The following is a 14,823-nucleotide window of genomic DNA, read 5'->3' on the forward strand; positions in this document are numbered from 1 at the left end:
GCACGGGGGGGGGCCCAGCGCGGCGCTGCCAGCACCCAGGAAGGGCTGGGTCTGGGCTGGCAGAGCGGGCTCAGCCTGTTCGGCAGCTCCCGGCCCCATTTGCTGGGCTCCCATCCCAAAAACCTCCCCGCTGGGGGGGGGGGGGGGGCCCCGTTGGCCCCACGTCAGTGCGAGGCAGAGCTTCGGTGGGACATGGGGCTGGGCTTTAGGGGAGGATGGAAATGGGTTTGATGGGGGGGGGGGGGGGGGCAGCCTTGTGGGATGCCTGTGGGGGGTCGGAGGAGTCTGGCAGGGATGCAGTGGGGTGCAGGGGGGATGCAGGAAGGCTGTGGGGATGCAGTGGGGTGCAGTGGGGTGCAGTGGGGATGCGGGGAAATGCAATGGGGATCCGGCAGGGGTGCAGCAGGAATGCAGGAGGGATGCAGGAGGATGAAGTGGGATGCAGAGGGGGATGGCAGCGGGGATGCAGCCCCTTGCCCCAACCAGTTTTGTCCCCCCCGTATATTTACCACCGCAGAGGGGAGAGCAGCCCCAAAACGCGGCGTTTTTCACCAAGACCGAAAGCCGTGGGGCGAGCCGGGGTGTGCCGCCGCCGTGTCACGGCGCAGCTATGCCAGCAATCCGGGACGGGGCACGGCTTCCTGGAGCCCGCGGGCAGCCGGCACCCTGGGTGCCGGCGCTGGGTGTCCCCAGCCCACCCCAAATCCTCCGCAGGCCGAGCTGGGGAGGGACGGAGCATCCCGGTGGGGATAAAGGACGGGAATCCTGCAAAAAAAAAAAATGTGTGGGAAATGCTTGGTGGGGTGAACACCCCCACACCGTGAGCACCCCCAGACCCCAAAGCCCAGCCTGACCCGTGCTCGTTGTCGTTCCCCCCCCCCCCAAGCTCCTCCTCGATGGCCCCGGTGCCACCGTGGGGCTTGGCCATCGCCGTCCCCGGTGGGCTCCTGCTGCTGCTGCTCCTCTGTGCCTTCTTCCCCAGGTATGTGCCCTGGGGGCTGAGGGGGGGGGGGGGGGCATGTTTTGGCCAGGCTGTTATTAACACATCCATTTAACCCCACACACACACGCACTTCCCATGCCTAAATCCTTCCTGAAGCAGGAGGCGGGGAATCATTTGACGCCCGGCTTTTTGCCCGGCGTGTCGCCGGCGGTGGCCGCGGGGACGCTGACGGTGGCCGCATCCTTCCGCAGGGCGAGCGGGCGCTGGTCCAGCCGGGCTGCCGGGAGAGAGGAGCCGAGCCCCGGGGTGCTGAGCGTGGTGAGGCCCCGGGGGGGGGCTTCGCCGTGGCCCCCTCGTTCCCCTCCGCGTCCCCTCGTCCCCTCCGTGTCCCCTCGTCCCCAGCGCCACGCTCCGGTGACAACCCCTCCTGTCCACCCCTGGAGGAGGGCAGGCTGGCCGAGGGGACAGCGCCTTGTCCCCAGCCTCCTCCCGGCCCGATGGACCAAATCTTCTCTTTTTTCCCCCCAAAAAACGAAGGGCTGTTTGCAGGCGTCGCGGCCCGCTGTCGCTGTCCCCAAGGCTGTCACACGGGCTTGGACAGCCCCCCAGCGACAGCCCGGGGAACGGCCCCGAGATCCATCCCACCTCCCCCCCCCCCCAAAAAAAAAAAAAAAAAAAACAAAAAAGCATCAGGGTGACCCGGGTGGGGACAGCGGCAGCCCCCGGGGGGGGTCCCGGCTTCGCGGGGGGGGGGGTCGGGGAGGAAAGGAGAAGGGGGGGGGGACCCTGGGGGCTGGGGGCACACCGAGCCCAGGGCGCCCCAAAAATGGGGAGCAGGGGTGTGCGGGGAGGGGGGGGGCTGCGGGATGGGGGCACAAGGAGGGGGGGGGCGGATGGACCCGGTGGGTGCCGGCAGAGAGCAGCTGTCCCCCCCCCCCGTGTTCCCACGGTGACCCCTCCGCGGTCCCGAGACCCGCAGAGACCCCAAAAAGAGCTGGCACGAGTGGCGTGGGCATGCACGGGTTTTTTTTTTTGGGGGTGGGGAGGGGGGAGCACAAATGTTGGGGGGGATGCAGGAGTGTGCAGGGGGATGCACAAGTGCTGGGGGGGCACACGTGCGGGGGGGGGGGGGTGTATGAGTGTCTGGGGAGGTGCACAAGAGTCCGGGGGAGTGCACCGGTGTCTGGGGGGATGCACGAGTGTCCGGGGGGGGTGCACGAGTGTCCGGGGGGGGTGCACCAGTGCCCGTTTGTTTCTGCTGCAGGTGAAGCTCTCAGAGCCAGGCCCCAGCGAGGGGGGAGCAGCACTGCCAGCAGGTAGGGCACGGCGTGGGGACAATGGCAGGGCAGGGGGCAGGTGGCCGCGGCTTTCTGCCACCCCCGCGTGCCCCTTGCACACCCAGCGCTGCAGGTGCTGGGTGCCGGCTGCCACCTCCCTGCTCCTTGGGGGGGGGGGGGGGGTGCTCCTGGGGGTGCAGCAGAGACCTTTGGCAGCCCCTCACGTTTGGGGCAGGATTTGGGACCGAGCCGGCGCGGGTGCACAGCCGAGCGTGCAACGTGCAGGCGTGTGCATGCGAGGGGGGGGGGGGGAGGGGGGGGGGCACGCCGCCATGCGTGTGCCCCAACATGGGGCTTGCACGTGCGCGTGCAAGCGCACAGAGGTGCTTGTGCCCTCCCGTGCACGCCCCGCAGCCCCGCCGCGGTCCGAAGGTCCCCGGGCGCAGCCGCGGCGAGGCGGGCGCTGGGCCGCGAGCGTTAATGATTTGCTCGGTTGATGAACTTGGAGGAGCCCCGGGGCTCCGCGGGACTTTGAGCCGGCCGCTGCCCCGTGCAGCTCCGGCCCCAAAATTCCCCGTGGCAGCAAAACCGCCCGGGGGGTGCCAGTTCCTCCCCGTGGGTTGTTTTCCAGCGTCCTCCTGCACGGGAGAAAAGGAGAAAGCATTAAAAACAAACAAACAAAAAAAAAAAACAACAACTGTGTGGAGCTCCGGGGAGAGAAACCAGACCACCAGGGCGCTTATTTTGGGATGCTGTTGGGAGTGCTCACACTGGGATTGCTGACGCTGGGGGTGCTCACCTTGAGGGTGCCCCATCGGGATGCTCCCACGGGGGTGCCCCCACTGCGATGCTCCCATTGGGGTGCTCGTGGGGCACCAGGACACCGCTGGGGGGGGGGGGGGGCACGCAGCAAGGAGGCCAAGGCGCTGGCCTGGACCAAGCAACACAACCCAGCCCGTGCACGGCCGCATCCTGCCCGCTGCCCTGCACCTCCCCACCCACACACCCACCGCCGGCCGGGGTCCCGCTCCCCGAACCCCACGTCCCTACAGCTTTAGAGCGGGAAGAGGAACGCCGGCTCACGTGCACCAAAACATCTTCCAGAGCCTCCTTCGCCTTTCGAGCGAACCAACCGGCTCGGCGCCGCGCTCTGCCAGCTCCGGCTGTTGCCAGGCCGTGAGCGCGGAGCGGAGCCTCCTGCTTAAATAAATATTTGAGCGGCGCGGGAAGGCGGCTCCGGCCCCGTGCCGGGGACCCTGCGGCCCCCGTCGGCAGCCCCGGGATGCTCGCCTGGGTTTGCCTTTGCTTTTTATTTTAGCTCTTGCAAAAAGCAAAGAGCCGGGGGGGGGGGGGGGGGGGCAGAAATATCGACGCTGGCAGGCGGGGGGGAACCGCCCCAGAGCTCTCATTTCATCGCGTTTAATTATTGATATTTTATCCCAAAGTTAGCGGGGTGCCCCCCTTTGCTCAGCCTCTCCCTCCCTGCAGGCACCTCCTCTTGCAGCGGGACAGATGGCACCGGTTCGGGGGACCCGGGTGTCCTCGGGCCACCTCCCCTCCACGCACCCCCCGGACCGACCCCGAGGACCCCCGACTTTCTGCGGCATCGGCAGCTCCCGCTTGTGCCCGGGGATCCCCAAACGCCCGCAGCGGAGGCACGGCAGGACGCCGAGGGGCCCATCTACGAAAGCATCCGCTACAAATCCAGGAAGCTCAGCGGCGGGCTGAGGAAGCCCTGCGGTGCCACGGGGGACATTGGGGACGGCGGGGACCCCGGGCAGGGCTTGGTGGTCCAGGAGGAGCCGTGCGGCGACGGCAGCCCCTGCCCCGTGTACGCCCGCGTGCGCAAAGCGCCCCGCGCCCCGCAGCACTCGGCGCCCAGCCACGGCCCCGAGCCCGAGGAAGAGGCACCTCCAGCGCTGCCGGAGAAACACTTCGATGACCTGTAGGATGGGACGGAGGTATTTCGGAAGGAGTTTGGAGCCTGGGTGGCTCGTGCAAGGTTTGTGGTGGGGTTTGTTTGCTCCGGGCAGGTGCGGAGCATCCCCCGGGACTGGCGGGGCGCTGGATGCCCCATGGGATGGAACTGGTGGCCTCGGTTTGGGCGCAAGAGTGACGATGAGTGCCACGGGGAAGGGCATCGCCCAAAGAAACCGGTGGCATCGGCTCAATGCTGCCTGCAACGCCGGGGGATGCAGGAGGGAAACGCGTGGCTGCTTTTTGGAGAAGCTCGGGACACGGCGATGCCGGCTGGCGGGTGAGGGGGATGCATTAATTCATCTTCTGCTCTCCGTGCACCTTTTCCTCTCTATAAACATCGAGGAAAACACCCGGAGTGTGGTTTTTTTTTTTTTCCCCAGCAGCAAGGGGTTGTGGACGGGGAGCTGGGTGAACGCTCCCTCATTGCCGTTTTAATCCCTTTGCCCAATGCATGTCCTGCACCCTGCTCCCTCCCCGGGCCCTTTAGCGGGGCTCTGAAGGGGAAGCAGCACCGGGTTTTGCTCGACCCCAGGCCTGAGCTGCCCCGATAGAGACAGGACCCGGCTTATCTCCCCCTGAAGGACTGGCAGCAGCCCCGGGAGGCCGGGAGCAGCGCGCACAGAGAGCAGCGGTTACGTGGAGCGGCCGAGATAACTCCTGTGTGCATTGCCGGGACATCCCCGCACGGCTGCAACCCCCTGCTCAGGGTCCTCCAAAGCCCGAGGCATCCCCGTGCCTTGCTCCAGCGATTTTTCCCCCCCAAAAAATGCCAAACTGCATCCCACGGGGACGCAGCATCGCTTCCCCCTGCCCCTAGTCTGGGTTTTACTTTGCTTCTGCACAGCGGTTGTGCTGGGGCTGAGTCAGACGGGACAGAAAGGGATTTCACTTTAAAGGGGAAAAAAAATAGAAAAGAAAAAGCCTTCAACGTTATTCCTGGCGCGGGAGCCGGGGACGTTTCTATTTTCACGTGTTGATAGTTGGCGGCGTGCTGCGGCGAGCGGCGGCGTGAGTCATTCCGGCACGGCCCCAGCAGCGAGACGAGGTCTGGGGAGCTCAGAGCCGGGGGAAATTGGGGATTTTTGCTCACCTCTTTGTTTGGGTGTCATTGGAGCTGCCCCACGGAGCGCTGTGGTGCCCCCTGGTCACCACGGGGCCGTGGCAGGCTCGGCGTCTGCTCGCTGGGGGCAAATCCCAGCACTGCTGGGCCTGGAGGCGTCCGTGTGCTGAGTGCTCCCCAATAATGCACAGGCACAGCACGATTTGCAGCCCTGAGACAACCACCTCTGGCACGTGCTGGTGTCGCTCACCTGCCTTCCTATGTGCTCGTCTGCCTCCATACACTCACCTGCCTTCCTATACGTCCATCTGCCTTGCTATATGCTCACCTGCCTTCCTACACTCTTCTGCCTTCCTATATCCACCTGCCTTTTGCTATGCTGATCGGCCTCCCTATATACTCATCCACCTTCCTATACAGTCATCTGCCACCTCATATGCTCACCCGCCTTCCTACATGCGTCTCCAGCCTCCTATATGTCCAGCTGACTCCCTACATACTCATCTGCCTTCCTATGTGCTCACCTGCCTTACTATATGTTCGTCTGGCTCCCTATAGATGCACCCACCTCTCTATACACTCATCCGTCTCCCTACACACTCACCCGCCTCCCTATATAATTATCTGCCTTTCTATATGTTCACCTACCTTGCTATATGCTCACTTACCTTCCTATAGGCTCCCCCACCTCCCTATAGGCTCACCTGCCCACGGGTGCTGCCGGCAGCACCCAGCTCCCCTCGGGGCCACCCTGCTGCCGGGCAGGTGGGGGCTGTGGGGGCCGCATCCTGCCCATCCCGGCTGTCTGGGACGGGGTGAGGCAGCCGGGCTGCCTGTGCGGAGGAAAACCACGGGTGATTTTGCATTTGCAAGCAAATGAAGTTTTAAATTCCCCTTCCCAGAGGTGGCCAACTTCTGCCCTGCATCTGAGCATCCGAGAGCTGAGATCCGAGCATCTGAGATCCGAGATCTGAGCTTCCCAGCGTCCGAGCATCTGAGATCTGAGCTTCCAAGAACCCGAATATCTGAGATCTGAGCATCTGAGATCCAAGATCTGAGCTTCCCAGCATCTGAGATCCAAGCATCTGAGCTTCCCAGCGTCCGAGCATCTGAGATTTCAGCATCCGAGCTTTCAAGAATCCGAATATCCAAGATCTGAGCATCCGAGATCCAAGCATCTGAGCTTCCCAGCATCCAAGCATCCATGATCTGAGCATCTGAGATCCGAGATCTGAGCTTCCCAGCATCCAAGCATCCAAGATCTGAGCATCTGAGCTTCCAAGAATCCAAACAGCCGAGATCTGAGCATCCGAAATCCAAGCATCCAAGCTTCCCAGCACCCGAGATCTGAGCATCCAAGATCCAAGTATCTGAGCTTCCCAGCATTCGAGATCTGAGCACCCAAACACCCGAGCACCCAAGATCGGAGCATGCAGCCTGGGCACTGACCCTTAGCCCACGTCTCTCCGTCGCTGGCCGCAGCGCTGAGCTCTGCCCTGTCCCCAGCAGCGCTGCTGCAGCCAAACCCACGCTCGTGAGGCCACCAAAACCCAAGGTGTGAGGCTGAGCCCCCATTTTTGGGCTGCGCCATCAAAAATCTCCAGCATCCGGTGCTGGCGCCTTGCTTTCTGAGCACCGATGGCTCTGCTAAAGCAGAAGCTTTCCCTTCTCAGCCCATGAGCCTAAAAGGGAACGGTAAAAATGGAGAAGAAAGGCAAAAATAGTGCCCTAGTCCTCTTCTCTCGGGGTTGCTTTGGTGATGACGCCTGCAGCGTCCGAGTCCCGCTGCCCACCCAGCACGTGAAGGGGTGGTGAAGCCGCTTACAGCTGCGTGAAGAGGGCATGTGAGCCAAAATTGGGTGAAATACCCTTAAAAAGAGATGAGGAAAGAGGAAACGCCGCTCGAACGAGCAGCTAAAGCGCGGCGGGGTCAGCGCTGTGCAGAAAGGCGCCTGAGAGCCGCTCCAGCGCCGGGACCGGGGCAGGCGGCGAGCGCCGAGGGATTGCTCAATTTTAGCAGAGTCTGGCAAAGAAAAAATCTCCCGAAGGCTCAGAGCAAGCTGCTGGGGCTGGCTCGGGTCCGTCCCAACCTGGGCCAGGTCCCCCGTGATCACTGGGTGATAACGGGAAGAAATGAGGGGGCAGAAGGATCTGTGGTGCCCCCACAATCATTGGGGCCGCGTGTGTTGGCACGCTCCCTGGCCCCTAATAAATATTAACCCATGGGTTCGTTAGTGCTGCGGTGGAGAGGTGAAGCCAGCGGCATCTCCCCGAGAGTCATGGAGAGGCAGGACCAGTCAGAGCACTTCACCCACCAACAGAAAGGGCAAACCTTCAGGGAAGACGGTTTTTTCCGTCGGGTTCTGCTGGAACTATTCGGTTTTGGCTTCTCCAGACTTGGTTGGTGTTCTTAAAGCAGCAAAAATGGGGATTTTCCTGGTCTGTAGCTGAATTGGGAAGGGAAAACACTGAGGGTTCCCCTTCTCTGCTGTCCCTCTGGTCAACCAAAGCATCTGTCGTAAAAGAGAAAAAAAGAAGTTTCACAAAACTTCAATTGTTTCTTTGAAAAATGAGCAGAAGGAGAAAACCCAACCAAGCCACACATCTTCTGCAGCATCTCACCCCGTTTCCGTGGCACACAACCCGAGGAAGAGAGCCCCAGCAGCGGGCGGGGATGCTGCAGGGGGCTGGTGGCCCACTGGCGCGCCTGGGGAGACCCTACCAAAGCCAAAGACAGGCGGTTTGGGGGAATATTCTCCGTATTTCGCTTCCCAAGAGATGCAACCCAGGCAGGAGGAGGGCAGCATGAGCTTCTGAAGTTCCCCAGGGAAGGAGCGAGGCCATTTGGGGTGGAGGGAGGCGTGCGGAAGGGGAAGGCCAGGACGAGAGGACCTTGCAAACACCGGTGCCACCAAGGGGATGGGGGCAGAGGAAGAGATCCCACCCCAAAAACACTGTGGGTGGGAAAAGCAAACAGGCGCCAGGCTACATCTGGGCCGGCGTCACCAGCGGGCAGCAGGTGTTATGTCAAAGGACAAGGCGGTTAATTATTAATTTTCCCTTTCCAATGGAGCAGAGGGGAAGAGCCAGGGCTGGCTGGGGAACGAGCCCTGGGCTGCAGGGACGGGCAGGTCGGGGTTTACACAAACAGGCCTGAGAATAAATACCTGAGATCCCAAAAAGCTGCTCGGGGAGCAGCACCAAGTCCTCATCCGCTTTACCGAGCCCCAGCAGATCTTCATCACGCTCCCCAAAGAAGAAGATTTCCCCCAAAACGGCCACGCTGGGCTGCCCACCCTGGCCGTAGAGGAGCTCCAGCTCGTTTCCATCAGTCTGATCTATGACACAGCCCCCGGTGCCTTGGCTTTTTCCTAGGAGCGACACATTTCAGCAGCTTGGATCCGCTCAGCTTCCAAAACTAGCCAAGATGAGATGCAAGAAAAAAGAAAAAAAAAAAACAAAAACAAGGTACCCTTGGCAGAGGACCTGGGTATTAAAGGGTACTCGAGAATTTGCCGAAGCCGGGTTGGTGCCGCGAAGGGAAGAGCAGTGCTGGGAGTGAAAGCAAAGAGTTAAAGGCAAAGGAGGGAAAAAAAAAAAAAAAAAAAAAGGAAACAAAGCAAACAGGACAGAGTTTAAAAAAAAAAAAAGCATAAGGAGGCAAAGAGCAGAAAAGGAAACCTCGTGAGTGTCTCTTCCCCTCTTGGCTTCTCCCGGCTGCAGGGAGGGGAGGCTCTGCTGTGCCAGCGCACCCAGAACAGCCGGGAATTTCCAGCGGCAGCACCGCTGAGCCGAGCAGAGGAGCCCGCCACGAGCCGGAAATCTGCGGTGCCAAAAAAAAAGAAGATTAAAAAAAGGGGTGGCAACGGGGCACCGAGCAGCAGCTCGGGTCCACCACGCACCCAGCTTTCATTTTAGGAGCCAGGATGGTGGGAAAAGGGGGGTGGAGGGATAACCATCTGCTGCTGTGTCAGCCCCGAGCGTGCAACACCCCAGCGTCGGGCAAGCCAGAACCGGGAACTGTGCGAGCTCTGTGTGCGAGGCTGTTTGTGCAACCACAGACACGTTCGGTGGCTTCTGCTTGACCCCGGTGGTTTTTTTTTTTTTTAATCAGGCTCTCAAAGCACGCTCGCATCACGTTTCCAAACATTTTCCTGCTTCCAGCAGGATAAGACACCGAATTTTTTCAATTCGCGAGCTGCATCCGCCGGGGGAGATGTGCCCGGCTGCGCTGTGTGGGACAAAACCTGGACAAAAACTGTCCCTTTTGGTGAAAACCCAGCTCTAAAAAAAACTGGTGACAGCCCCAGCACTGCGAAGGGCGAGCAGCCGGGAAGCCCATTGCTGCGCTCCGCGTGGCCAACAAGCCGGGCTCCCTTCTTCGTTTTGAAACAACCCCCGCATCCCAAAAAAAAAAAAAAAGATTTGTTTTAAGCTGTGCTTGCAGCAGCAATCGCTTCGTTTTGAGGTTTTTCTTCTCAAGCACCTCCAAACGTCCCGCTCAGCACCCAGCGCGCTCCCACGTGGAGGAGCTGTCAAAAGTGCTTTAAACCGCACGAGGCTCGGAGCGCCAGCTCTCGCGTCAGCACTGTGACGGGCACGGTGAAGTAACTGCCTTGCTCGAGCTGAAAAAAAAAAATAATAAAAAAGAAAACTCCGCAAGGCAGAGCAAAAAGAACAGCAGCCATAAAAGAAACCCTCATCAAAGCAGCGGCATGCAAGAACTTCATCGCCTGATGGCCCAATTAAAGCTTTTCTATACGTCAGAAGAAATTAAGACTCTGCAAAACCGAGACAAGAGAGGCAGGTGCCCCAAATCTGGGCGCTTACGGGAGACAGGGCTCGGGCACGGCTTCCCCTCGCCGCTCTCGGCTCGCCAGAAGCCACAGCAGGGAGGTAAACCCCTCCGCGTGGTGGTGACGAAAGCCGTCCCAGCCGGCACGAAGGGGTTTTGGAAGCCTCGCTTCGAGGAGGCGATTAACTGCTCTCATCACGTGGAGCAAGCAGAAGGTCCCGTTGAGACACGATGGATTTAATCGTGGGATCGCTCTCGTTTTTAAAGGCAGGAACGCGCCCGGGTTCCTCCTCAGCGGGAGGCACACGTGGAAAATATTCAGGACAGTCGCAGCCATCACCCCTTGCTCCTAGCAGGCTTTGGGGATTTTAAAGAGCTGGTTACAGAAATGTACAACCCTGTTCCAGAGCAAGAGAACGGAGCAGGGGATAAAGAAACTCTTTTCGAGAGGCTAAAAATCCACGTTCAGTAGCGTGGATGCGGCCAGACCGGGTCTGGTTCTCACGACCTTAGCGCTGTTAAACTCACTCACATCGTTCCTGCCATTGAGGGCAATACACAAAAAAATAAGAGAAACCCTCCCAGATCCCGCTGGCTTTCATAAGGTGAGGATTTTAGGCAAATAATCTCTAAATATGAGCCAATACAGGAGGCATTTGGGCACCGTATGATATCATTAGACCCAACTCCCCGTCCAGATCGCCCTGGCGAGATGTGTCTTTAGGGGAACATGCACCTCGAGTCTGGGAGGCCACACAGAGGCGTCGAGCTCTTCTGCAGACCCCTGAGTTGGGAACGAGGGTGAGAGCAAGGACAGGCAGCAAACCTGCACGAGGCAGCACAACGTCCTCCTTCAGAAAGACGTGTTTCTGCCTCAGGAAACCCAGCTGGGAGCATCCGAAGCCATGGAGGGTGCCTCTCAGGATAACATCATGGTTTTCTCCAAGTGTGGCGGCTAGAAATTTACTTAATTTCCTCCTCCTCACATTTCTTCCCCCAATTACTTGATCCCACAAGCTGAGGAGGTTAAAAAAAATAAATCACTTTAAGACTGAGACCCTGATTTTCCCACTGTGGAGTTGCCCAGGTCACAGCACACGTTGGTTCCTTTAAAACATCAATGACATAGCAAGATCTGGTTAAAAATAAAAAATAAAAAAAAATAAAACAACTCCTGTTTGTTTGGTTCATTTGGTTCTGGTGGCTTGGCCCCGTTTCATCTCGTACCAAAACGAAATGAATGATATTAATAGACTCAAAATGTCAGTTAAGCAGTTTATCCTGAGCTTGTGTACTCAGAAATGAATAATCTCTTGAGGTTGAGGGACAGAGGCCAAAGCGAAACGCCAGGCAGAGCAGTGGGTAGGTAAAACCCAGCCAAGCTTATTCAACTGCTCGACACTGTTAGACTCAAACTAAACGTTTAATATTAACTGAAATTAAAGATGTGACTAATGGTCATCCTGTGGACACGGTTTTATGTACAGGATTTTTCTTTCCATTGTGTTTTTTCTTAGTTTAAAGTGTCGCGCAGTAATTTAAAAAATTGGGTAAGTTGCTCACACTGCATACATAGTGACATGGGAACTCCGTGTTAGGGGACACTATGAAGTCAGGAAAACAGAAGTCAGCTTATTTTAGTTCTACCCACATAAACCAGACTCAACTATCACGTAATACTTTCAGCTGGAACTTGTCACTTAGGTGTTCATGGAGATTCACCAAGATTCCCTGACTGATTCTAAGAGACCAAGATTTTGGGGACAGGAAAGGAAGCCTCTCTTGTAGGTAACTGGTTAATTTTTTAAAAAATCGTAGCGCAGGAATAAACAGTTTCACGGGCACTCCCTAAGGAAAGGGGTTAACAGATGGGATCCCTCACACATCTGGACCAGGCTATCTGTTGGTCAGCACGGTTACAAACAGGGCACAGGGAGCGGCGAGGTGACAACATTCAGAGGGAGGACAAAATTATCCCAAATACTTGTGCCCAGAACCAGGGAAAAGATCACACAGCCGGCGTGATGAGGGGATACAACAGCAGACGGGATTTAATGTCAATAAGTAACACATCTTGGAAAAATTAATCATACATACAGAGTTACAGACTAACTAACTCAGCTATTACCTCTCAGGGTTATTGTCGATAGCTTCAGCTATTACCTCTCAGGAAAAGAGATCTGGGGGTTATTGTCGATAGCTCCAAGAAGAGAGCACTGGTTAAAACTCAGGAGTAGCCAAATCCAGCATTGGCAGCTATTCTGAAAGGAACAGAAACCAAAATAGCAAACGTTATTACGTTGCTGCTTAAATCTGAGCTGTGCCACGTTCTGATGACACAGGGAAGGTCTCCTCCTGCATGAGGAGACCAAAAAGCCGAGGACGCTCGCAAACTACGTGACAGGTGGGGCAGGCAGGGAGAATCTGATAAAGAGCTCCTGAGTCACGGATACTGCAAGGAAGACTAAAGAATAGTTACGCAGCATACGGTTAAGACAAGAGCTGGGGACACCGAAGAAATCCCAAGGCAAACAAGATGAAGCAAGTTTTTCACGTAGCGCTTCGGCCACAGGTGAACCTGCTGGGGCAGGATGTCGTGGAGAGCAAGCAAATTAAAAGAGTTCAAAAGGGACTAAACAAATTAATGGATTGGGGGTGCATTAGTGCTATTAAACACCATAGGCTGATGTTCTTCATATTAAAAGTGGGCCATTAACTGCGGGGAAGCTCTCTGCCCTGCATGAGATGATCTCGGCGCGCAATTTCAAAGGCTGCTCTCGTGCCACGCTCTCACCACCGGTGCTCCTACACTTGCTCACGGCCTCAGCCGCGGTCAGGCAGGAGCAGCAGCTCCAAAGGCAGAGGTGGACCTTGTCTGGGGGCCAGGCACAGCGACACGCTGATGAGCTTTATGTGCCTGCACTGATCACGTTTCATTTTATTGGTATAAAAAGGAATTAAGTGCTCAGGACTACACATTTGGGCTGTTTAACTGCTAGATCCCACACATATACCGCCTCCATCTTATTATTAAACAGTATATAATACTACATCTATACCAAACCCTTAGACCAGGGTTTTAAACGAGTACTATTAATTCTCATTTTCTTCAGACCAAACTCCAGCTCAGCTTCTTCAGTTTAATTTCGGCTAAGATTTCATCTGACCTCAACCCCAAACTCTTTCAATAAAGGTAGAATTAGTAAAATGAGAATTACTGAACCTGGAAAGATCATTCTGTGTACTTTATATGAATGTATTTTGAAAGTTGAGAGTTTTCCAAGGTCTTTGAAGAACTGTGCTCAATTTAGGACAGATATTTCATCAGCTCAACTAATTATTCACTCAAATTTATGCATTTTTTAATGGCTTGTAAGCCAGCCTTTAGAAGGGCGCTGTCTGACGCTGCCAGGACACAGCTCCTGCCACAGCCACTGAGCCTCCTGAAAAGAGCCAACTGGAGAAATTTAAAGTAAACAAATAAATGAACAGTAATCTTTCCCTCAACCTGGATTTTTCCCTTTTTTAACGAAACAAACTCAAACGCCGCCCCCACGGGGCGCTGAGAGCGAGCCGCCGGCCTCCCGCTCCCTCAGCAGGGCCCTGACAGGGGCTCGCCTCAGGAGCCCCTTCCCCGGCCCGGGAGCCGCTGTCCCCGGTCCATCCCCCACAGGACACCGCCGACCCAGGCCAGGAGCCCGCAGGGGCCGCCCCGGGAGCCCTCAGCTCCACCGCTCCCCTTAAGGGAGGTCACCGAGCCGAGGCCCGCGGGCGGCTGAGTAGAGCGTAAGCCCACCACCTCCTCCGCCCGCCCGCCACGCACTGGCGCCTCGCTCGGCCGCAGCCCCGCTTGAGGCGCCGGAAGGCGGGGCTTCCCCCGCGGGGCGAGCTGCCATTGGCCGCCTCTCCGCGCCGTCCCCTCCCATTGGTCCCTCCCTGCTCGCAGCCCGCCCTTCGGCCGCCCGCCGATTGGCCGCGCTCCCCCGGAGCTCCCCCCTCCCCTCGCCTCCTGGCTGGCGGGGGCGCGAACGTGCGGCGCGGGCTGTTCCCTGGCCGGGGGGCGCGCGCGGCCTCCACGTGGGGAACAGCACGTAGTCAGCGCGCGCGGGGGGGGGCGCGCGGCGTGCCCGCGGGGGCGGGGCGGGGGGCACGCGCCAGCAACCGCCGGGGGGGGGGGCGGAGGAGTAAGGGGAGGGGAGGGGAGGGGAGGGGGCAGCCATGGGGTCTGAGGAGGACTCATGGAGGATGTAGGGCGGTTATGGGGTGTGAGGGGTGGTCGTGAGGTGTGAGGGCAGTTAGGGGGAGAGGGGGGCGGTTATGGGGTCTGAGGAGGGGTCACGAAGGACATGGGGTAGTTAAGGGGTTTGAGGAGGGGTCATGAAGGATATGGGGCAGTTACGGGGTGTGAGGGTGGTTATGGGGTCTGAGGAGGGGTCATAAAGAATATGGGGTAGTTACAGAGTGTGAGGGTGGTTATGGGGTCTGAGGAGGGGCCATGAAGGATATGGGGCAGTTATGGGGTGTGAGGGGTGGTCGTGAGGAGAGGAAGGTGGCTGTGGGGTCTGAAGGGCAGCCATGAAGGATTAGGGGTGGCAATAGGGTGTGAGGGGTGGTCATGAGGAAATAAGGACAGCTGGGGGCTGCTGTGAGGGGCATCCATGAAGGATTAAGGGTGGCTATGGGGTGTGAGGGGCAGCTGTGAGGTAAAGAGGGCAGCTGTGGGGTGAGGTGGTTGTGAGGAAATAAGGGCGGCTGTAGGGTCTAAGGG

At 58.2% G+C, this 14,823-nt stretch overlaps 1 protein-coding gene across 2 annotated transcripts; it reads left to right on the forward strand.

Annotated features, from left to right (window-relative positions):
* The first annotated feature begins 883 nt into the window (after positions 1–883).
* On the forward strand, positions 884–6,307 carry LOC118256556 (basic salivary proline-rich protein 1-like). 2 transcript variants are annotated; one of them, XM_050709448.1, is made up of 5 exons: positions 884–982; positions 1,195–1,261; positions 2,208–2,259; positions 3,709–4,181; positions 6,163–6,307. In XM_050709448.1, the coding sequence occupies exons 1-4, from the start codon at positions 897–899 to the stop codon at positions 4,167–4,169; spliced, it is 666 nt and encodes a 221-aa protein (XP_050565405.1). In that variant the 5' UTR covers positions 884–896; the 3' UTR covers positions 4,170–4,181; positions 6,163–6,307. The 2 variants fall into 2 exon arrangements, with proteins under 2 accessions (XP_050565405.1, XP_035419529.1); XM_035563636.2 differs by lacking the exon at positions 6,163–6,307 and having other exon boundaries at positions 3,709–4,502.
* Positions 6,308–14,823: the final 8,516 nt, after the last annotated feature.

The sequence above is a fragment of the Cygnus atratus genome, chromosome 3 (genome assembly GCF_013377495.2).
Source record: "Cygnus atratus isolate AKBS03 ecotype Queensland, Australia chromosome 3, CAtr_DNAZoo_HiC_assembly, whole genome shotgun sequence".
Lineage (NCBI taxonomy): Eukaryota > Metazoa > Chordata > Aves > Anseriformes > Anatidae > Cygnus > Cygnus atratus.

Coding starts and splice junctions, on each gene's coding strand:
- LOC118256556 (XM_050709448.1), top strand. CDS start 897: ATGGCCCCGGTGCCACCGTGGGGCTTGGCCATCGCCGTCCCCGGTGGG. Junction 983..1,194: donor CTCTGTGCCTTCTTCCCCAG/GTATGTGCCCTG, acceptor ATCCTTCCGCAG/GGCGAGCGGGCGCTGGTCCA. Junction 1,262..2,207: donor GCCCCGGGGTGCTGAGCGTG/GTGAGGCCCCGG, acceptor TTTCTGCTGCAG/GTGAAGCTCTCAGAGCCAGG.